We start from the raw sequence: 23,571 nt of genomic DNA, 5'->3' as shown, positions 1-23,571 counted from the left end.
CGCCTGCCGATGCAGGGGACACGGGTTCGTGCCCCGGTCCGGGAGGATCCCACATGCCGCGGAGCGGCTGGGCCCGTGAGCCATGGCCGCTGAGCCTGCGCGTCCGGAGACTGTGCTCCGCAAAAAAAAAAAAAAAAAAAAAAAAAAAGTTCCTGCAGCCTGAGAAAGCCAAATTTCTTCTAGCCGAGTCCTTAGTGGTCTCCCTGGCTTTTCTCCTGCCTGAGTTACAGCGTGGTTGTCTCTGGGCAGAGGGGCACCTAGCTAGTGTTTGTGCTGAGGCTTGATTCTCAGCGCTTGACTTTTTGAAGTGATTTACTGCATGCATTTGCTTTTCAGGTACTCCTGGGCACATGAAATGCTGCGGGCTCCTTCGGTGCCCATGCACTCGTTCAACACACATTTTTCCAAGGCTAGTCTCTGTGTCAGGAGTTGGGTGCCCTTATTTCAGACGACTTCGAGGGTGCCTGACGGGATCCGAAGGACCCTCGGACTTGAGAGCGCATCTCAAGAGGCCAGGCACCCACCGCATCCACGCACGCGGGCGCGGCTAACAGCCTTCTTGGAGGCCAGGCCGCCGCTGACCCCCCACTGGGAGGCCGGGGTGCTCAGAGGAGTTGGGGGCCAGAATAAATCGGTGCTTTCCCCCTAAGTACCATCATCCGGCCTTGGCCTAAGGCTCGGCCAGTTTGCCCGGAGCTAGAACAAGTTTGCTCGGCAAGTTGAAGGGAGGAAGAAGGGAAACGGGAACCCTGGCATAAAAGTGGCTCGCAGTAGGCTGGGTCAACGAGACAGCAGGCAAGTCCGCGGGGACGCGTCCCGAGGAACAGCGCGAGGAACGCCCGGCTCGGCAATGAACTCCCGAGGCCTCGCTCGGCTCCGCACGCCCCCTCCCCGGGCACCCCGCTCCCGGGGCCGCCGCTGTCCGCCTCCCCCTGTCCTGCCGGCCGACGCTCCTCCCGCCGGTTCCTCCTCCGCTAGGCGCGCCGTCCGCCCCTCCTCCCGGTCCCTCCTCCTTCGGCTCGGCCTCCCAGCGCCCCCGCCCCCGCCCCCGCCCCAGAGAGCTAGACATCCTGGCGGCCGGCGCAGCGCGCAGCCTCGGCCCCGGCTCGGTGCGCACGCCCGCGGCCCCGCGCTAGCCCCGTCCGCCCCGCGCCGCCGAGCCCCGCGCCCTGTGCACGGCCGCCGCTGCGTCCCGACCGAGTGCGGAGCCCGGCGCGATGCGACGCTCCGAAGCGGGCCGCGCCGTGCTCCTGGCGCTGCTGGCCGCGCACTTCCAGGCGAGTCCGGCGCTGGAGGAGAAGAAAGGTAAGGCTGCCCGCGCCGCCGTCCTTCCCGTCCTGGGCGGCCGCGCTTCTGCCGGGCCGCCGAGGAACGCGCGCCTCGGTTCCGGGCGGCGGGGCACCTCGGGCGCGAGGCGCGGCGGGCCGAGGAGCCCGGAGCGTGGCTTTCCCGTCCGCTCTCCTGTCCTCCGCCGGGTGGAAGCCCTGGCGAGCGCTTGGTGCGGGGCGGGTGCGTCCCGGCATGTGCGTCAGCAGTCAGCCCGGGCCCGGGGTCCGAAGAGAGGCGCGGAGGCCATCCCGCCCCCTCGGACCTCCGGAACGGGAGCGGCCCTCCGCACCCGCGCCCCGCCCCCGGGCCGGCTCTCCGACCCCGCGAGCCCTCCTCCCGGCGCACCCTTGACCCTGAGAGCTCGTCCCGGACACGAGCCACCTGTGCTGCGCGGCTGGGAGGGCCGCCCCTCCCTTCGGCACGGCCCGTCCGCGGCCCCCCTGCCGCCGCGAGCTCCCCCCGGCCGTCCGCGCCCTCCCAGACGGTGGGCTCTCGTGAGTGGTGGCTTCCCGGGACTCCCGAGACTCGTCCCCACCTGCAACCTTTGGGCCGCGTGTCCGCGCTGCGCGGTGGAGTGGACGGAGCGGTGGGACCGGCCTCGGCGCGACAGCCGGGTCCTGGTGCGAACGCCCCAGGGGCGGAACCCTTCCTGGCCGGGGCCCCGCGGTTTCAAAACAGGACTCACAGCACGCTTTCCTCCTCAAAATCCAGAGATTTTTCTCTTTGGGATGTGTCTTCTAGCTTTTTGAAAAATTTGACATTAGGCCAACTAAAATATTAAACTTAACTAAAAAAAAAAAAAAAAAGGATTGATGTCCATGGTTCATGTGTGCCCTGCCCAGACCCAACATGAGCGAGTCTGGCTTCGTGACTACCGACCGTAAAGTCACTTGACGCGAGAAACATGCCTCAGAAGGTTTAATTGCACAATTTCAAGATCGAGCAGCCCGGGTTCCGAGAGTCAGGTCTGTACTTGCTGTTGATGTCATTGGCACAGGGAGTTGGGTTTGGGGCTGAGCGCCTTTGCTGTGGGAGCGCTAAGGCATAAAGCAGTGGTTCCCAAACTTGGTTGCAAATTAGAATCACTTGGACTTTAAAACGAAACAAAACAAATGATGTGTGGCTCCCACCCGCAGACTTTCTCATTTCTCTGGGCTGGGGTGAGATCTGGCATCTGTATTTTAAAAAGCTCCTCCGGTGCTTTTGTTGGGCAGCTGGGTTTGGCAGTCACTGGCAATGGAGGTGGAATCTCTGGAGAGATTACCTGCCCATTTACAAAGCTCTTTTGGAACATCTGGAGTTTTAACAGTCTTGCAAAAATATGGGAACGAGGACGTGGGGGTGATTTCAGTAATAAGGGATTAGTCTTTTCACTGATGGGCTCCCCTACTCCATGCTGTGAACCCGGGAGGCTGTGGTCCTGCGCCTGAATCAGTTGACAATAGGGTTCTTCTAGGCAGGTGGCAAGGGGACCCCATCCTTATTTTAAGTGAAACTCTTGGAGTGCCTCCAAAGCATCGCTTTTCTCACTCCAGAAATGTTCCCAGCTCCTTGCCGTTAGCTCTGTGAACACTACTGTTAGTGCTTGGCGATTTGTTTCTAAGAAATATATAAATACCACTTAATTTGCCTGTTACTCCCGTGTTTGTTTAAAACAGAACCCTCCTGGATAGAATAATGAGAGTAGGTGGGCAAATGTCATTGGGTTAAAGTAACATAAAAAGACCAAAGTGTAAGGGGCAGATTATTAACAAAAAGTGTGAAAGACCCATATCAATCAAATTTGGTCAGTTCTGTTCTAGAAAATTTACTCATTTTAGAGAGATTTGTTTGGTTCTAAGATATGGTGTCTTTTGTTCTTCCTGCACTTAGTCCTGTCAGACACCGTTTTAAGTGTCCTCTTAATCCTTGCATCGACCATACGAGGTGGGTCCTCTCATTATATATGGGGAAACTGAGGTACAGAGAAGCGACTTTCCCACAGCCAGCAAGAGGCAGGATTCAAACTCAGGGCTTCCCCCAGCCCCTGCCTGTGCTGTCCTGTGTGAGTTCTGGTTTTGGGGGAGCCCTGTTGGTGTGTGTGATGTAGGAAACTGGCAGGGGAGGAAGAGGACCGGGGATGGGGAACCTACCTGGCGTGTGGTCTGGATTCCTGCTGCCCGTCCTCAGGAGACACCTTTTGTGGAGGAGCTCGATTACCAAGTGAGCAATGACCGTGGAGATTGCTGGATGGATGTTGAGCAAGCCCCTTGCTCTTGCAAAACGGAAAGGTGAAGGCGCTACTCCGGAAGTGATCCTGGGTGGTATTCCCAGCCAAGCCAGCCTGCCTGGCCCCTCCTCTGAGGACATCCTTGGTTCAGTAGGTCTGGGCTGTATTGAAGAGGACAGACTCAGGGATTCCAAATTGTATCCAGCGTGAACCCTCCTTCCTCTAAGGAGACCAGAGGACTGCCACTCAGTACTGGCCTGGAGGCCAGGAGCCTGTGTCCTTATTCCCGCTCTGTGTGAAGGTGGACATGTCCCTTGCCAGCTCCAGGTCCTTGAGCCCTCATTGCTCAATTCAACGAATATTTATGGAGTGCACAGAATGTGCCAGACTTTATGAATTAAAAGGGGCAGGGGTAATCTTAATGGTTTCTGTTGTTGCTTCCAGAGTGGTTCTTTGGACCACTAATTAAGTATTAGTAGATCGCTTTTCAGATCTGAAAAGGAGACCAGGGTCTGTGTGTCTGTCATCTGTCCACACCCGGGTGGCTCCGTCTAGCCGTAACAGGCTGATAGCTCCCATCGGCTTTGGACTGCCATTTCAGGCTTCAAATGTTTAGTTTTATAGTCCATAGATTTTCAGAAACTTATTCTGAAGTTTGAAGAAGGCGATTGCCAGAATCCATTGTCCTGTGTCATTAGACTTGGTCCATGTGATGGCACTAACATGTTTTAAAATGTTTTTAGAGGTAGTGTCAATAAAGAGGAAGAATTCTGCCCTGTTTGAAAAGAAAATACTCTTTGTTTTTCCTTTGATCAAAGCTCCAGGACCAGCAGCTAGTGTCTGAAACTTTCTTGACAGGAGTGGCAGGCCAGCTCTAACATTACCTTGATGATCACGGTGTTTATGAGAAGATGGCCCCATGCCGGTGCCCCAAGCCCTGGTACGGGGGCGGGGTCAGGGTGTTGCGGACACATGGCTTGTTGAAGGACACCTAAGAAATCGGCTGGCACTCGCCCTGTGGCTTGCTGTGAAAGTTGTGCTTGTGTGTGTGTTTGTGTTTTCATTTTGACTTAGTATAGTAGAAACGGGTTTATGGTTTTACCAACAGAGGTATGTTTTGAGAAAAGGTCCAAGTTCTAGAACATGGCTCACCCATGTGTTGTTTCCTTGTGGACACAATTTAAAAATTATATTATGCCCCTCAGATTTCTGCTGAACAAATCCCATTTTTGTTTTCTTCTGTCACTTGTGGGCATTCGAAATTATGATAAGAAACATTTTTGGTCTCAGTTCATTATTACTGGCTTATTTCTGAACCATCAACACACATGGAACAGAACTTACATCTTAGCTTGTTCTCGTAGGTCATTCCCGTTTGCATCAGAGCTTCTGCCCATACCTTCTTTTTCATCTTCCTTCTAAAAGCTTGTCTTTTCTGAGAAAATTCCAACAGTTGTCTCTTTGCACAGCATCTAAGGATAGTCTGCCATCCAGCCCATGGGCGTAAGCAGGTGAGCTTGAATTCGGGCAAGGATCCAGGCTTTGAGACTTATGCCAAATAACCGGTTTGACGGAAATTTTCACATTTTCAGAGTCATCAGGTCCAGCTTCCTTGCAACAGGTTTAGATAGAAACACTCGATTCAGTTGTCTAGAAAGTTCCCTGAGCCAGCTGGGGCAGGAGGGGTAGCTGGGGCCGGCGAGCAGTGGTGGCTTGTTTACTTAGCCTCATTAGAAGCTAAGAACTGGATTTGACATTTTAATCTCTGAAGACGCTGAAGTATAAGATCAAATGTCTGACCCTGCTGACTGAGCATCTGTGAGTTGCATATGCTTAAAATAAACTTTACTCCTACCAAATTTCAGCAGCTTTTGCTTAAGAAAGTCGTCTGTGAAAGCTTGAGTGTGGGGTAGAGTTTCCTTCTCTGCCCCACATTATATCCCATTTTGGTGGGTTCTCATGGAAAAACCCAGAGTCCAAGTATCTTTTCTGGCTCTGTCTGGAACTTGTCATTATCAAGAGTCTCAAATTGCAATTTAGTGGACTCAGGGTTAGGTGAGAATGCCTTGTACACTGTTCTTGTTATAGCCACAATTGCACCTGTTACTAGGGGGCCAGCAAACATGGCCTTGATTTAGTTCATTTAATTGAGTTTATTTAATTATTATTACATAAGTTAACCACTGTTGTTCTTCCTTCGAATAAAAGGATGAGTATTGCTATGTATTATAGCCTTGGCTTTTATTTGCTTTCTTTTCTTTATGTTCGAGCCATGGTGACAGTTTGTGCTGTTCCATCCCCATTTTGAACTCGAGGAATGAATCTGACTTGATACCTGCCCTTAAGTGTCTAGAAGTCAAGTATGGGAAGAGAGATCTATAGATAACAAGTGTGAAAATGTCACAGGAGCGATGATAGAATTCCATGCAGGATAAAGAGGTCTTCTGGTATTTAGTCCTTGCTTTGAATTCTACCTGGAGAGGGGACCAGGTATAGCCCCAAATGGAAGGGATTACTCATTTGAGCCTGCAAAGAGCTATGAGTATTTCCCCAGAGACTATGATGTATGATGTGAAAGGCATTCCGAGAGAAGTGCCAAGAGTGGCAAAGTCCTGAAGAGCCCTGGTGATTCAGTGTGATGGGAGGGAAAGGGAGAGTTGCAGAGCCTCCAGTTCGCGGGGAGCTATGTGTGAAGGGAGGGGCACCGTGGAGTTCGAAGCTAGGAACTGGCGTGACGTGTTTGGTGTTTCGGAAAGATGACTCTAGCAGGATTGTGGGGGATGGATTATAGGGGCAACGGTAGCACTGGGGAGATGGGTGACTCCTGCAGGTGAAATGATGTGGCAGGACCAGTGAGGTTGCAGAACAAGAGACTCGGGCAGATCTGGAGGTAGAACTGATTGATAACTGTGTGTAACGAGTATAAGAAATGGAGAATCCCAGGATGCCACACAGGCTTCTGACTCGGAAGCCTGGACAGATATAAATCCATTCACGGAGGCTGCAAACGCTCCAGGCGGGATGGAGTTGATTGGTGGGATTTGCAGCGCTCAGATGGGAAAAGTCCTGGAGGCAGTAGAGCATACAGGTCTGGAGCCCAAGGGAGCCGTGTGGTCTTGAATTGTTTTATTAGACGTTTCAATTGCAGGCATTGTCTTTGGCTATAGGACAGCTCGCCCCAGCCTGCTTTATGCTCACGGTCACCGTCCATTACTGAGCCTGGCCAGGTTGTAGATCACCAGCTGCTTTTCGGACTAGGCTGCTATGGTGAGCAGCCTGACCGGGGCGGTTATCAGCAACTGATGAATAATATATCGTGCATCGAAGTACGGTGGGAATTGTATTTGTGTACCACTGCACATCCTCAGATGGGAATCCGCCGTGTCTTATTTAGGACAGCATCAGATTACTTGGTTTTGTACGTTAGTGACTGAACCAAGAAGACCAGGAGGTGACTCCTTTTTTTAAAAAAAAAGCAGCCTTTCCACTTTGAACATTCCTTAGAATCACCAAGGAGCTTCTGAAAAAGAGGGTGCCTTGCTGCACCCTAGGCCAGTCCAGTCAAAATTTCTGGAGGATGGAACACCGGCACATACTTTTGAAAACTCCCTAGGGGGTTGTGATGAGTGGAGTAAGTGGTGTGTATAGCTTGCGGCAGAGAAGAAATTTTGTCTTTGTTCTCTGATTCCCATGTTTTACTCATTACATCAGCTTCCTCAGGAGTGAGGGGCTGGTTTATATTTCGTTAATAAATGAGTCTCAGAGTTGCATTTTTTTCATGAATTGATACATGAGAAGTCTACTACAGTGGCTTTCAGATTATGTCCCAAGACAGCAGTAGTAGCGCCTTGAACTTAAGAGAAATGCACATTCCTGAATCCCCAGCCCAGACCTCTGAATAAGGTACTGGAGGTTGGGGCCAGGGTTCGAGAACTGCTAACATGCTGCCCGCAGGCCTCGAGCTGGGTTCTGGGTACACACTCGAGGAACGCAGGAACTGTGCTCGGCCTTACTGGATGCACAGTTTGCAGGGCTGAGCGGGGGCACGTGTAGCACAATGTCTCATGATAGACGTGATGGGGGTTTCGGTGGGAGCCCAGAAAAGGGGTTGCGTCTATCTCTGGGACAGCGGCAGCATCTCAGAAAGAGGACATTTAGCTGGAGCTCAGAGAATGAGGTTTTTACCTGGTCTCCATGCGAAGGGAAAAGAGAGAGATGATAGTGTGGCTGGTAGTCCGGCAGCAGGCCCGCCATGGCTGGCCACTTCATAAATGCACAGGTGAAGGCTTTAGCATTTCCTGGTTCCTTTTCTGAATGAGCATAAGGAAACTTACAAGGTCAAAAGTAAAGTGCCCGAGAGCTGACACATTTTATATTTAAAAAATAAAATGGTCATTTGGTCATCTTCTTAAAAATTAACCAGATATGAAGGATTGAACTAGAATCTGGATTATAGTTCATAGTTTTAACATTCTCCCCAATAGCAAGATTTGTCCCTAAAGCTTGTTGTGAATAAGAAAAATGACTTCGTCCGATCCTTTATTTAACTCCTACTACAGAAAGCAAGGAGAAAACGGCAACAAAAGTCTGCATCATTCTAGACACAATAAATACATGTTGAATCACATTGAACTCAGAAAATCTCTCAGATTAATCGAGCCACTATCACTTATGAATTAGAAGACATCTGTTTCCTGATTCACTGTTGAAAATTGTACAGGTCTACCTGTTTATTTGCAGAGCTCATTTGGAAACAACCAGGCAGATTTGTAACAAGGGATTAGTGACTGCGAAAGTCTCCCTTGTACACTCATGCCTGCCTTTAAGTGGAAGGAAATATGGAAGTGGTTCTAGACCACTGTTTACTTAGCAGTTGTTTTAAGAGCATTTATGAAGGATTTTATTTTGATCGCAGAAATGTGATATCTGAAGGTTTTACTGCTATAGACGTGCAGGCCTGCACATGGTAGATGACGTCATGATGGCCTTAGCAGTTGCAGACCTTTGCACATGCTATCATTATGACCACTTGCTGAAGTTCCTTCCTTTTACTCTAGGTTTTGGAGAAAACTGATGCATTGCATATAGTCTCTCAGTTTGACAAACTGAATGTATGTGAAAAACTGCATGCTTTAGTTTCTTTGCCCTCAGTCATAAATTCATCTCTACTTTAGTGTCTGGAATAAAAACAAATCATTTATTGGATCTGTGCAAGTCCTTAAGGACAGGCAAGTGTTCCCAGAAATCTCTTATAATTGTAAATGGGATTTCAGAAAGTTTTGCAAAAAAAATTTTTTGATATCAGAAACCTGGTTTTACTTATTTACCAGCACATGTGGAATACCTGAAGTCTGTAGGGAGATTTTATTGCCATACCCTTTCTGCATTTACGCAGTATCTCTTAGTTCATTCGTATGCATCATAAGCTAGAGTAGAGGGCTAAAACTGTGCTGAACAAGATAAACTATTTTAAGTTTCTTCCAGTACTAACTTGTAAGATCCTTTCTTTTTTTTTAACTAAAGTATACTTTAACATAATATTAGAAAGTTTAAAAATTATCACCTCTTTTCACAAGAAAAGAAAAAAAACACCCCACTACTTTTGATTAAGTCCAGATGAATGACAGAAAAGCAAAAGGTGGTAGTCTAGTCGAAGCATTATTGTATCACCTGTTGGTATTTAAGGTATTGATTTTTAGATACAATGCATTTCAGAACTTTTTCTTGGCTTTGATTTGCTACAGAGTTAATAGAGAATCAGAAACCTTTCCTTACAGTTACTTCCTGATTTCTTTCTCTTGCCATTTCCTGATACTTTAATAGACTTTATGCATGGAACATATTTATGAGTGAGAATAATGTATTACCTTAATCTGTCCTCCCTCCCTTGCCTTCTTTGCGTCCTTCCTTTCCTCCTCGCTTTCTCTCTTTCCGTCTTTTTGGAAGCTGTTATGAATAAGCGTTTGCAGAGAAAGAAAACTTCGACAAAAGATTGCAGTGAAAAACTTTGACGAGTGACTGCAATAATACACTATGTAATTTTTTTAAGTTAGAAAGTATCAAAGACATTCAGTATTTATGATTTTTTTGTACAAATAAGCATATTCTTGTATCATTCCTTAAAGGTGGTGTTGCTGAAGTTTTCCTTAGTATGTAGCTTAATGTATTTTCCGCCCAGTAATCTGTTGTTAGTTACAATAGGAAGAGAAAACAGATTAGAATCTACCTTCCTAGTTTCAACTTCCAAAAAACAACTAAACCAGATGGTTCTGAGCCTCCTGCCAGCTGGAACTGTCTATGAAATTAAAAGCAAATCTAAATGCATGCAAGATATATATTTAAACATGTCGATAATAAATGTATTGTCCCTATAATTTAGATGCTAAAACATTGATGTCATAATAATAATAATGACACCTTGCATTTATACATCACTTCACAGTTTACAAAATGCCTTAATATCCATCTTTCCCAGGCTCCCAGCAACCCAACGGGATGAAGATAATTATCCATATTTGAAGGTGCGGGACCCAGGCTTGCAGGGGTTCTGCACTTTGCCCATGGTTACTGGGCTAGTCAACACTTAGGTGCCGAGAGCTTTTCCTGCTTCACAACACACGCTGTCTCCCGACATGTGTGACACATCTGACACAGGTGACACATCCGATACGGGTGACACGGGTGATGCATCTGACACGGGTGATGCATGTGACATGGGTGATGCATCTGACACCTGTGACACATCTGACACAGGTGACACATCTGACATGGGTAACGCATCTGACACCTGTGACATATCTGACACGGGTGACGCATCTGACACGGGTGACACATCTGACAGGTGACGCATCTGACACGGGTGACGCATCTGACACGGGTCACACATCTGACACGGGTGACGCATCTGACACAGGTGACGAATCTGACACGGGTCACACATCTGACACGGGTGACGCATCTGACATGGGTGACACATCTGACACAGGTGACGCATCTGACATGGGTGACGCATCTGACACCTGTGACATATCTGACACGGGTCACACATCTGACACGGGTGATGCATCTGACACGGGTCACACATCTGACAACGGGTGATGCATCTGACACGGGTGACACATCTGACATGGTTGACACATCTGACACAGATGACACATATGACACCTGTGACACATGTCACACAGGTGATGCATCTGACACCTGTGACACATCTGACACCTGTGACACGTCTGACACGGGTGACACATCTGACACAGGTGACGCATCTGACACAGGTGACACACTGTTACCCGTGTCAGATGTCCCGCACACTCTCCTTACCCCTCCTCTGAGATGTCCCTGGTTCTTCGCTGTTGATGCTTCCTATCATTTTTAGTCCTGCTTGTGAATCAAAAAACTAACATAGAGCACTCCTCAACATTTCTGTTATACATCTATTACTTGTCTTTAATGCCCCTCACAATTCCTGCTCTGTATTGTTCCTTTCCCACTTTTCCTCTTGTTGTGACGTATTTTTTGAGAGTTGTCTCTTATATATATGTTGTAATAGCCTGTTGCATAAGATACAGGCATTGAATTTATGAGCCTTGAAGACATTTACTTTAGAAATTAAAAGTATAACTTTATTTTAAAGAGTCGTAAGCTTATGTAAATTTGCCAGACCTGTAAATACTTGAAGAAAAAATCAGGGGAGAAAGCACCTTGATGTAGCAGTTGGGTCAGTTCACAATGCGTGTGGCAAAGTGTGCTAATTTACTTACACAGTTGTGCAAAGAATCGTATTCTGTGATTTAAATGAAGCACATACTTCAGTTCATTAGGGTGTGTAAACAGCTATGATGAAAAGAGACACACTTAACAAACAGTGTGCTCTCCAGGGATGCTGACGTCTACGTCATACCCTTTAGACAAAGCCATTCTGGCAAGTATCATCCTTGGAAGTGTGGACTTAAGGAGAATTTATTACAAAAATGAAGCTGTCCCGCTTTGAGGAGCTTTGTCGTTTAAATGGATGGAACAAGGAACATGACGGTGGGTGGGCCCCACATTGATGGAGAGACACCTTTCCTCAAAGAATTTCCAGATACAGTGTTCATTCTCCTCCATTACAAAGGAAAGAGCCTTTTTCAGTTATTGTTTATTCCTAACATAGTGGAAACTTTCAGTACTCCAGCAGAAATTCCCCAAGAGCATGTTTATATTTCATAATTATCAAGTGAAATAGGGAAAATTCTGTATGTAAGCTGAATACTTTTTTTTACTTTTTAATATTTATTTAGGCTGTGCCGGGTCTTAGTTGCAGCATGTTTAGTTGCGGCATGCAGACTTTTTAGTCGCGGCATGCGTGTGGGATCTAGTTCCCTGACCAGGGATCGAACCCAGGCCCCCTGCATTGGGAGCGCGGATTCTTACTCACTGGACCACCAGGGAGGTCCCTGTAGGCTGACTAACTGATCTGCAGTGCAGCCTGTGTACTCAGGTGTAGGGGCTGTCACTGAGAACGTGATTTTTGCAGCCTGAGATGGCATAGACCCTTACAGTGAACAGGCAGCTAATATATTGATTTCAGGGCCACTTTAGTAACTGAGCCTCTAAGTCTTGCAAAAGTTACTTGGGCAAAAGCTATGCCATTTCACTTTCAATCAGCAAAGTCTGCCCAGCCAAGGCAGAACAGACAGTTAAGCAATTTGATGAAACTGGACAATGTAAAGAGTCAGTCAGATGAGTTGCTCAGATTTTCACTTCACTTTCGGCCTCCAGAGACTTTCTCTTGTTTAAATGCACATTTAATGATGTCCCTGGCTGGGGGAGGGCATTAAGTGAGAAAGCCCCAGGTTGATGGAGGACTTGGGTGGGTACCTGAGTCCATGTTCCCTCGTGACATAGGGATTGTCCTTAAAGTCTTGGCTAGAAAAGCTAGCTTTTTAGGTTGAGCAACGGCTACTAAATAGTCATAATGTTGCCCAGTTGCAGAAACAAAACATTCAAACTATAGCCAGGGAAAGAAGCAGTCGAAAATTCAAGGTCTAAACCATCCTAGGAGCCAATGAGAATGGGGTGTTTGATGCCACGGTGGGGACAGTTCTCAGGAGTGCGTTCTTCTGTTGCATTTTTTCTTTCTTCCTTGGACTTCATTTTGGGGAGGCGTTGGACTTTATTCCCCTTCTAGGCTTGCATCCTCTCGTCTAGGTGGCAAGGGAGAGGTAGACCGAGGTGGCAACCACGGTGCAATGCGACGGTGGTGAGTGCAGGGATGCTGAGTGCATGTTTGTTGAAGTTTCACAGGCCAGGTGACTTTTGGACACTATGTACAAGGTCGCTTTTTAATTAAGAGGGAACCACTGGGTACCACGTAATGTAATAACAGTACGCAGTCCTGATCTCATGACCGTCACATGTCCTGTTCACCAGGCGTTCTGTCGAGCCAGAAAAGGCATGGGCTGAGTTTAAAAGGAGCTTTAAAAGTAACAGATGATAATAAATTAACACCCAGTGGTTTTGAAATGAGCCATCAAAATGCCAACTCAGCAGTGTCTCTCAGAGATGGGGAGAGGGTGGGATGATGAAGCCCGTCTCTTGTCTGAGGAAATGGCTTCGTGCGGTGAGATGGGAGGAGCGTGTCTGCAGATGAGTTTCCTCAGCGTTTGATCGGTGAAGTTTCTTTCCGCGAAGACCTCCGCTTGCCCACACCTCTGCCTCCTGGTGTGTCTTGGCTGGCCCTGACAGGTGGGAGTCGTGTGCATCCTGACACATGCGGCTGGGACGTTTGCAGGTCGGCGGCACGTGTGTGCCACCTCCAGAGACGTGCGACCACTGCCCTCTGGCCGCCTGTGACTGTCCTCGCTGTGTTGTTGGTGTCATTTTGCCGCAGATGCTTCTGGTCGCTTATCAATTTTCTGTGCCCACTAGTTGGTATAGAATTGATTCTTCTGAAGAATCTGTATCCGTTTATATTTGGGGTGCTGTAAAGTGGAATGTGTATGTCATTTATTAAAATGTCATTATTAAATGGGGAAAATGTTCTGGGGTTTCTTGACTCAAACAGGGAAAGAGGACACTTTCTCAGCCAAGAATTGACTACATTTGTGGGGTGAAGAGGACTCACCAAACCAGAGGTCAAAAGGCCGCATGTGCCAATTGTTCAGGGCTCTTGGAGTAACTGCCCTGAAAACAAAGGCTTCCATTAGGTGGATGTTTGTGAATTTCACTGGTTCTGTGTCCAAAATGATCACGTCTATGAGTAATTTTTCCAATCTAAACGTTATTATAATAAGCTAAAGAATGCATTCGACCAGCGATTCTAGGACTAGTCATCACCAACATTTGACGGATGACTTTTTCATGCTAGAAAAGGCAATAATAACGTTCGTTATTATTCGTTATTATTATTTTCGCTACCATCTGTTTGATGTTCAATTTTTTGTAAACAGGAAAAATAAAATGTGTACATGGGACTAAAATATAAATATACAAAACAAGGAATATATCAGAAAATCTCTGGATCTGCTGTGTGGTTCTTTTTCTGGGCAAAAGTTACTTACTGAGGCTCTGCATCCTGCACGCTCACAGAAACGTGTGGGGTCTGGGTCAGTCTCCCCCTGGTTGCTGGGCACGTTGGCCAAGTTGAGTAACCCCATGAGTCCTGTTTTCCCCATCTGTAGCATGGAGACAGTAATGGTGCTTATCTCCTGGGGCTACTCAGAGGATGAAAGCAAATGGTTTGTTTAGAGGATGGAGTCCATTCCAGAAGAGCTCACTGTTATCACTGTGTGAAGTGCCGCTGACTTGCACTCTGACCTCTAACCCTCACCACGACCTTTATGATCGCTGTTGTCGATGGGGAGCCTGGGGTGGGGCAATGTCACACCGCTTACGGAGCTCATCCACCCAGGCAGCGTGGCCCTGGCCCCTGCCCGAGAGCCGGCGTCCTCAGCAGCTGCAGGTCTCCGGCCCCAGATGCCCACCCTGGCTCGGGATCCTCAGGAGGCCATGGGCTCCAGGCAGGGAAGGCTCAGTGGACCCAGTCAGGGCCTCAGTTTCCCTCGGAAGAGCATTGTTGCTGTCTTGCTCCTGTACGGCCCTGGGCCAGTTTTCAAAATGCTGCTGATTTCATCGTACAACCTGATGATTTGTTCCTGTGCTGTTTTCACATCAGCACGTTTATTCCAGCCACTGTGAAGGCCCATTTCTCGTCCGTTTGGCCTGCTCACCCTCCTTTCATCACTGCAGCACACGTGGCAGTGACGGCCACACACGTTTCCCCCACCTTTATGTCTTCATGGTCCCCTGGACAGATGCCCTGCCGGGAGCCCTTGGCCCTTTCAGCCACAGTTCAGTTTCTAAAGAAAGAAACAAATGGGTCTGTATTCCCCCTTTCAATTATTATTTGATCTGAAATGAAGCTGTTTCAGGTAATGCTTAGTGCACTTGGGGTGGGTCCTGAGCTGCAACATGTCCTGCCCGGAGGCTGCTTCCTTCATCTGTGGCACCAGCCTCAGAACTTCCTTCGCTTTCTGGTTCTTCACCAAGTTTGTACTAAGGCCTGCAGGTGCTCTTGTGGGACCAGGAAAATGTACCAATTCTCTATCTATCTATCATTTTACTGATCATTGTGTTTGAATTTGCAAGATAACAGGTAGGTCATGAATGAACATGCTAGAGACTTGCTATTTCCTAGCAGCAGCATATAAAAGTTATTTTTAAAGTTGTTTTAAATCCGTGAGTAAAAATAAATGGCTTTTGCCGCAAGAAACACCAAAAATGGAAAAGCTAAGAGTCCGAAGGCGATAATTTATCCCGTAGGCATTGTTAGCAGCGTAGCTGCTTTAAACAGTGAGAAGATTCATGAGACGCTTGATTTACAGCTGGGTTGAAGGGCGTTCTAACCTTCATGCTAGGGCTCGCCATCCTGGAGCTCTTTGGAGTCACACAGCACAGTCGTGGAGATGTGGCTTGCCTGCAAGCGGGCCATTTGAAAACAGGCAGGACACACAGGGAAGCAGTGAGCGCTCCTGACACGTAAGCCTTTGGGAAACAAGCATATTATTTTCTTAGAAAATTAACTTTATGGTTAGCTCTTTTTTGTTGTTTTTTTTTTAAAGCATGGGAGAAAAGAAAACGTGCAGTTAGGAAAGTTAGGATTAAGGAAGTAAACTGCTGTACCTTCCCTAGATAACGTTTGAGAGAATAAGTTCTTCACTTTCAAAACATACTTCAGGGCTTCCCTGGTGGCGTAGTGGTTAGGAATCCGCCTGCCAATGCAGGGGACATGGGTTCGAGCCCTGGTCTGGGAAGATCCCACGTGCCGCGGAGCAGCTAAGCCCATGTGCCACAAGTACTGAGCCTGCGCTCTAGATCCCGCGAGCCACAACTACTGAGCCGTGTGCCACAACTACTGAGCCTGCGAGCCACAACTAATGAAGCCCACACACCTAGAGCCCGAGCTCTGCAACAAGAGAAGCCACTGCAATGAGAAGCCCGCACACCACAACAAAGAGCAGCCCCTGCTCTCCGCAGCTAGAGAAAGCCCACGCACAGCAATGAAGACCCAATGCAGCCAAAAATAAATAAAGTAAATAAAGTTTTTTAAAAAACACACTTTAGAGTAGGTATTTGTCTGAACTTAGTATTTGGATCTTATTTTTTCTCAATAATTTTTTGTTTTGTTTTTACTTAATAGAGATGTTCAGAAGACTTTTGAAATTGTTGTAGTCCTTAGACTAAAAATAAAACACTGACCACCTTATGTAAATATGAATGGTGGTTTGCTGCAACAGCAAAGCTTTCTGTTGTTAACTTTTTATTTTTAAAGAATTACAGATTCACAGGAAGTTGCAAAATAGGCAGAGGGAGGTCCTGTGCACCCACCCACCCCCAACTGCCCCCAGTGGAACATCTTAGCAAAGTTTTAAATATTTAGTTTGACATCTTTATCTACTATAACCTAGGCTAAATGCTCACTATTTTAATTAGCTAGTAAGGTGATAATATAGAAATCATAGCCTTCACAGTACTATTTAGAAGTTAATTTTTTTTTTAAGAAAATTTTGGTGTTTAAATTTGGAGGCCATGGAGGCATGAGGAAGGAAATAGAATGAGGGATGGAGGGAGAACATAGACAGACAGACAGACAAACAGAGAAACAGAGAGAGCGATAGAGAGATAGATTGCTTTCTTGCTTGATAGATTGGACAAGCCAAACATTCTCTTCTAGTTTTGGGGTTAATTTGCCAAGTTTATATTGTGTTCAGATCATAAGTGGTTGGGTTTTTGTGTGTGTACCGTTACGTCCAACCCAGGTTTATTCTCATCTGTTTGGTCTATTTTGCCTTCTTTTTTTTTTTTTTTTTTTTTTTTTTTTTTTTTTGTGGTACGCGGGCCTCTCACTGCTGCGGCCTCTCCCATTGCAGAGCACAGGCTCCGGACGCGCAGGCTCAGCGGCCATGGCTCACGGGCCCAGCCGCTCCGCGGCACGTGGGTCCTCCCGGACCGGGGCACGAACCCGTGTGCCCTGCATCCGCAGGCGGACTCTCAACCACTGCGCCACCAGGGAAGCCCTATTTTGCCTTCTTTAATTATCGGTGCCCTAGATGAGGGTCTTCTGGATCGCTGGTGATGTCATGTTTCTTGATTCAGATGCCGGTTCCACAGATGGAATCACTCAGTGAGGAATTCATGGACCTGCATATTTTAGATTTGTACACTTTTCTACATGTACGTTATACTATACTAAGTTTAAAATACTGGACACACAGTCACTAGGCAGAGAAGATAAAAAACCTATAGGGAAAGCCAAGATTTTATTAGAAAATTCAGGATCTCAAGGACAGTATTAGACTTCCAAGTCAAGGCATTGCATCTGTTCTTTCTTTTGGTATAAATAGCAAAACGATCTCTTCAACTCAAAGTGAGACTGCTCTTCCTGTTACTTCACTTTAAGTTAATTACAAATTCTTTTAAATATAGGGTTGGAAAAGGATAGCATCAGAGTGGTATACTCCTTCTTCTTACATATACGTAAAATAGCCCCCCAGGAGAAAGCCTCTTTTAACAGGTACTCACCAACTGCAGAATCCTTGCAGAAGGACAGTGTCATTGGAGGGTCACCACATCTTCCTTCCCTGTCTGTTACCTCCCAGTGTCAGGGTCTCATGGAGCTATATTTAGACCCACACAGGGAAAGAGAAGAGAAAACCAATCCCGTGGTAAAGACAGCTCCCAGTGCCCGCAACAAATGCATTCCCATACCGCAGATCCTCTTGTGGGAGTCTCTAGAGATTCCCAGATCCCCAAGCATGCTGAGCCCTGGTTCTTACACCTGTTCCAGTGCACAGCCATAAACTGTGCTCGCAAGACAGCGGGGGCGCTTTATCTTAGTAGATCGGTATAATTTAGCAGAATCACATTCATGTTTCATTTCCAACTTTTCAGTCCAGTTCAACACAGTAGGCATGCATTAGATGTTTACTGCATATACTGTGTACCAAGAAGCTGCTGGGGGCCGGGTTCCATAGTCAGAAAATGTAGTCTCTGCCCAAACGAGCCTGCAGTCCAGAAGCCCATTCCTTCCATCAAGTTTCCGAAAGTGAGAATTTGGTCTCATGTCGTTTGTGAGTTCTTCAGAACTGGAGTGACAGTCGCAGGAAACCTGAATGGGTTTGCTGGGATGCTGGTGTGTGGCTGTGAATCAGGACGTCGCTTTCAGAGTCCCTCACAGCTTTCTCAGAGCCTTTGACACATTTTATCTTGTTTGAATAATCATGCAAGAATAACCTCATTTCGAGGACTTCCGTGGTGGCGCAGTGGTTAAGAATCTGCCTGCCAATGCAGGGGACACGGGTTCGATCCCTAGTCTGGGAAGATCCCACATGCCACGGAACAGCTAAGCCCGTGCTCCACAATTACTGAGCCTGCGCTCTAGAGCCCACGAGCCACAACTACTGAGCCCATGTGCCACAACTACTGAAGCCCGAGCGCCTAGAACCCGTGCTCCACAACAAGAGAAGCCCCTGCGAAGGGAAGCCCATGCACTGCAACAAAGAGTAGCCCCCGCTCGCCACAACTAGAGAAAGCCCACGTGCAGCAACGAAGACCCAACGCAGCCAAAAATTAATTAATTAAAAAAAAAATAGCCTCATTTCCCTTTTTGATCTCTTTGTCAGGGTGATCCGGTAGATTACAAGCCCCAGCTTCTGTGTTCACAGAACCGAATTGGTTCAGAAAATCTCTGAACTCTTTTGACGTTTCTAAGTTGACATCTAAAATTGTTTACCATAAGCTTAATAGTGGTAAGAGGTAAGATTTCAATCCTTTGGTGAAGCTGCCAGAAAGATGCTGACTTCTTTTTCCTGCTCAGAACAACTTACTACTTTCCTTAAAAGACCCGTCTCAGTTCTGAATGCCGATTCTAAGATGGATACTTTGACACTTGATGGGAAGCTGGGGCAAGGAGCCGTCAGGGACTGGCTGCGGGGAGGGAGTCGGTCAGGCTGTCTGCAGTATTTCAGTGCTGGGTCCAGCACCGTGCACGCGGCCGTCCTTTCGTGTGGCACCTGGAAGGGTTTTTACAAACGGGGCCTGAGATGGGCCAGGAGGGTGATTGTGAACGGAGAACCTGGCTTCAGGTGGGTTGGCGTTAGGAAAGAGCACACACAGGTGGGGAGACCCTGGGAAGTCCGGTACCGTGGGGGCCACAACCCCGGTGTCAGACTAAGGACAGAGCAGGCAGGAGTGTGAAAGTGACAATCCGGAAACTGGAGGAAACACACCCTGCCTGCAGCCTTTTCCTCAACAGTGAATCTTCCTCGAGAGGGAGGGAGGGGGCTGTGAACAGTATGACCGTTCGCAGGAAAAGGGCTGAGCAAACCCATCACAGCGCAAGTGCGCTGGTCCCTATGACAACGTTGAGCCCACTGTGCATCCCCGCCTGGGGCTGCTGGGGAGCAAACCCGCTCCCCCTCTTGAGCTTAGTAAGTAGTGGCGGCAGTTATGAAGCTGCTCTAAAGTTGCTTTCTCAAACTTGGGGGCCACAGATGTACCCTTTGGGGGAAGAGCCTGTGGACTTTATGAGATTTTTAAATCTTGTTTATTCATTTTGAGCATAATCTATAAATTCTTTTGAACTTATGTGCGGGCTGAACCATTTTGTAGCAATAAATCACAACCCGATGGTACGCATGTGTGTAGGTAAACCTCACCCTCTAGCGATATCTTAACAGTCACTTGTATATAAGGACATTAAGAGGAGAAAAGGAAAGCTGCTATTTTATACTGACCCACCCATTTACCATGCGTTTCCCTTCTCTTCTGTCGTTCAGCCTTGCACTGACCAGTGGCTGCTGCCTGACAACAGTTGCCTCAAATATTTCACTCAGTTTTCTGGTGGTTTGTAGCAGGAGGACAGTCTCGTACCAGTTACCCAGAAGCGGCCAGAAGTAGAGGCGTGTGGACGGAATTTTTATAATTTCAGTGTTTCTCCAGTTGGGGGTCCAGTGGACATTGTTTTTCTGTCAAGAAGGCCCATACAGTATTAAATGTGAGAAACCTCACTCTAAATGAATGAAGCTCAGAGGAACGAACAGGTAGGTGCCTTGTCCAACGTACTGTACTAGGGACCTGATCATCAAACACTCTGGGTAGCAGAAGTAAACCAAGTATCAGAAGTTCTGTTTGTATACGCCACGCTTTAAAGGGAACCTGGAAAACAGGTGCGAGGGGCAGTAGAGATGGCAGGGTAGTGTGGAAGCCTGAAGAACCGTTATAACAACCGAGGATATGTAGTGGGAAGGAGAGGAACTTTTAGGGGCCACACCTGCCTCTTCAGGTTGACAGGGAGAGGAGTGTTTGGGGCTGAGAAGGGACAGCAGAGGCCCGCGGAGGCACGAGTCATTTCAGCTCTGTCCAGAGAGGAATGTGCTTGGTTGAGGCAGAGCCCCTCTGTCCCGGGGCTGGTCGGAGACGGAGCAGTCATTTGTGGGGTTAGTACTGAGGCGTTCGTTTGTAGAGAGAGGCTAGGAATGCTTGAGTGTGTAGATATTTAAGAAATAAATTCTGCGCGTCCCGTGTTTTTTCCGTACTCTGTCATGCTGTCACAATGGTTGCAAAGGAAGCACTGCCTGACATGAGCCCCCCCCCACCCCCGCCCCAGGCGTGGGAGCAAAGAACTGTCCCTAAACTACTGAGAATGAAGGAAAGAGATGGGTCCTCTGTGGGTTTGCTCCCAGCTGATACCTTTGTCTTTCTTAGACCAACTGATTAAGCTCTGACACATGACTGTCCTCTTAACTAATACACTGAGAGTGAAGCAGAAATTCAGAGCTCCATGAGGGTCACAGGGTGTTTTTAAACAAGTTTTGTATGGGGTAGATCCAGCCTTGTCTCCCCTGGCTCTTGTTACAACAAAGAAAGCTGCTCATCAAAAAGTTCTGTTGTAAGGGTACCTTTCTGCATCAAGCTTGGAATCTGGCCATGTGGAGGTCGGAGGAATTACTCCCCTAGGGAAGTATAAAAGATGGATCATGCCTCTATAGCTGTACTGCCTGTCAGATTTCTGCACAGAACTACTGTATATGTATATACTGCATTTCTTCAAAGAAATATTAATCCTGAGACCCACAGTCAAGTAGGATCCAGAGATGCTTAAGAAGACAGTGAGCTTGGAAGATCTGTGTTAGTTACATCCTCTGTGTGCTGTGACAGTGTGCTCCATCAGGGAAAACCTTTGGTAAATACAAAATGGGTGAATCAGACCTTTGCGATGCCTTTTACTTACGCATTGCTATTTTTATTTCAAGACTGGTTTGAACTGCTACAGAGCAATGTTTAAAAGTGCTTTCCTCACTCTTCTTTGCTCTGCAGTTTCCCCATCAGATCACTACATAACTGGAGAGAGATGTTTCTTTGTTTTTGTTTTTCAGCGTCTACTTACAAAACATGTTTTCTGAACAACTGTGTTTTAGGGACAGCGTGCCTTTTCCCAGAAAATATCAGGTTAACATTCAATAGGCACTGGATGTTTATCTGATCTTGTTTATAGGAGCTTGAGAACTTCGGTAACCTTTGTATATACTTTATGCTGTTAACTAGGTAGGAGGTCATTGGAACATTTAGAATTCCACTATAAACTTCTAAAATTATCAGGTGATAATTTTATTTGCATTGCATCTATATCAGAAGATGTTTGTTACTCATCCAGGAATGAAATTAGCTATGTGACAAAGAATACGTGTGGCTCTGTTTGGAAATCTACATTCAGTGACCAGCAACCGCATGTCCTTCAGGAGTTCACAAGGCCGTTCTGCACCGTCCACCATGGTGGACGCCGTAGTAAATTAGCCTGGGCCTCTGTGGTGGGAAGTGTCATAGCTACACCCATGGAGTCAGTCACTGATGATGGAAGAAGTTACATATAAAACCATAGAGTGAGCCTGAGGTACTCTGCACTTCTTATAGGACATTCTAGATTATTTATGTTCTGGTACAAATTTCTCACTAGATTGTCAGCTCCGTGTGACAAGCAGCTTCTGGTTCATTCAGCCCATAACTCCCAGCACCATGCCAGGTACGTAGAGAGCAGTAAATAAATACTGGCTGCAATGCATCGAACATATCTAGGGTACGATTGCATTTCAAATAAACTTCCGAAATCGAAACACATCTTTATTCACTAAGAAGCAAGAATGTATTTTTAAAAAGGGGGGAGGACTTTCTAAACCAGCAGATGGTTAGATTATAATGATCTCAATTCGTAAATTTTCTCACTGGCCTTCTTTATACTTAATTTGGAGTACATAGGAAAACAAGCATGTCTGAAGGAGAGTGCCAAGTGTTTTCTTCTTTTACATTTCAGAGCATTCATCTCTAAAGTCAAGAACAGACATTGGTTTAAAAGTATTTTTAAGGAATTAGTAGTTGGATGAAAATTGAGTTATCAAGGAAAAACATATCTTAACTTCATGCGTTCATGATTCGACCTCTTCATATAGAAGGGTCTGAGATTTATCTGCCGTATTCACCATCATCCAAAGAACTCAGGGGCATAGATTTTTTTTTTTTTAATTAAAGTTAGTAGAAATTGGCAGGCAGTTTAGAGTAACATCTGATCTTCAGAGCTCCCTTAGCAATTAAAAGAAAACTAATTATTTTTGCATGGAATACGATAAGGTGACTTTAAGTGCGTATTAAAAGGTCATAACCATGACAACTCTTAAATATTACATCCAAGAAAAATAAGTTTGACTTTCATTTATTTTGGAAATAACTATTAACTGTAGCCCAAGAAACATTATGAACAGTGAGTTTGCTTCACGCCAGAGTGTTGTGAAAGTCAAGTGGCTAGTGGTTATTTATTACTGACAAGAGGCAGAAGTCAGGTCCTGTCTGTCTATATGTCTGGATCTGCCCCGAGTTGGTACACTGATGAGAAGACCACAGGTACTGAATGAGGGGCTTCAATGAAATAAAATTGAATTTCAAGGACAGGGAAAGCAAAGTTCATTGAATTCTGTGACTCATATCCCAAGTATCGTATGCTTTCTCACACTCAGTGCAGGATTCCTCTGTTTCATTTTATATTTCCATGTAGCGTGGGCGGGGGTGAGAGTCTCCTTTACAAAGGCGGTTCATGTAATTTACTCTACGTAAGTGTATGAGGAAATTATAAAATTTTGAACCATCGACCAGATAAATTTTTGAATCTTCAAACCGGAAGACATAAAATAGAGGGAATCAGAAGAACTATCTAAACAAAATAATGATAGCAGGTCACACTTTGCTGGCACACATGAGTCTGGGGAGGAGCATTGGTCTTGGCTTTGCATGCACACGTTTAACAAATAGTTCTTTCTTCTTTCCCATTTACCTCTGGAAATGGAAATTAGCGTCGTCAGTGACTTTACTGGGAAGTAGAAGCTGTCTGTGAACTTCCTTTTGTAGTTTTTAAAACAGACTATCACATTTAAATGTCAAATATGATAAGCTGGCATCCTTTAGAAATACCTGTTTCAAATCAAATAGTATCTATCCTTCAAACTGCC

At 46.6% G+C, this 23,571-nt stretch overlaps 1 protein-coding gene across 5 annotated transcripts in view; it reads left to right on the top strand.

Moving 5' to 3' along the window:
• The first annotated feature begins 1,108 nt into the window (after positions 1 to 1,108).
• EGFR (epidermal growth factor receptor) overlaps positions 1,109 to 23,571 on the top strand; it is a 191,218-nt gene continuing 168,755 nt past the window's right edge. For 4 of the 5 annotated variants that reach the window (XM_032643822.1, XM_032643820.1, XM_032643818.1 and 1 more), the window contains exon 1: positions 1,109 to 1,305. In XM_032643822.1, the coding sequence (XP_032499713.1) occupies positions 1,218 to 1,305 (88 nt within the window). In that variant the 5' untranslated portion in view covers positions 1,109 to 1,217. Of the gene's footprint in view, positions 1,306 to 1,349; positions 2,295 to 23,571 lie in introns of those variants that run through there. The other variant, XM_032643819.1, reaches the window with a different exon arrangement.

Source organism: Phocoena sinus, chromosome 9 (assembly GCF_008692025.1).
Source record: "Phocoena sinus isolate mPhoSin1 chromosome 9, mPhoSin1.pri, whole genome shotgun sequence".
NCBI lineage: Eukaryota > Metazoa > Chordata > Mammalia > Artiodactyla > Phocoenidae > Phocoena > Phocoena sinus.
Note: the sequence above shows the minus strand (reverse complement) of the source record. Positions and strands in the feature narration are given on the sequence as shown.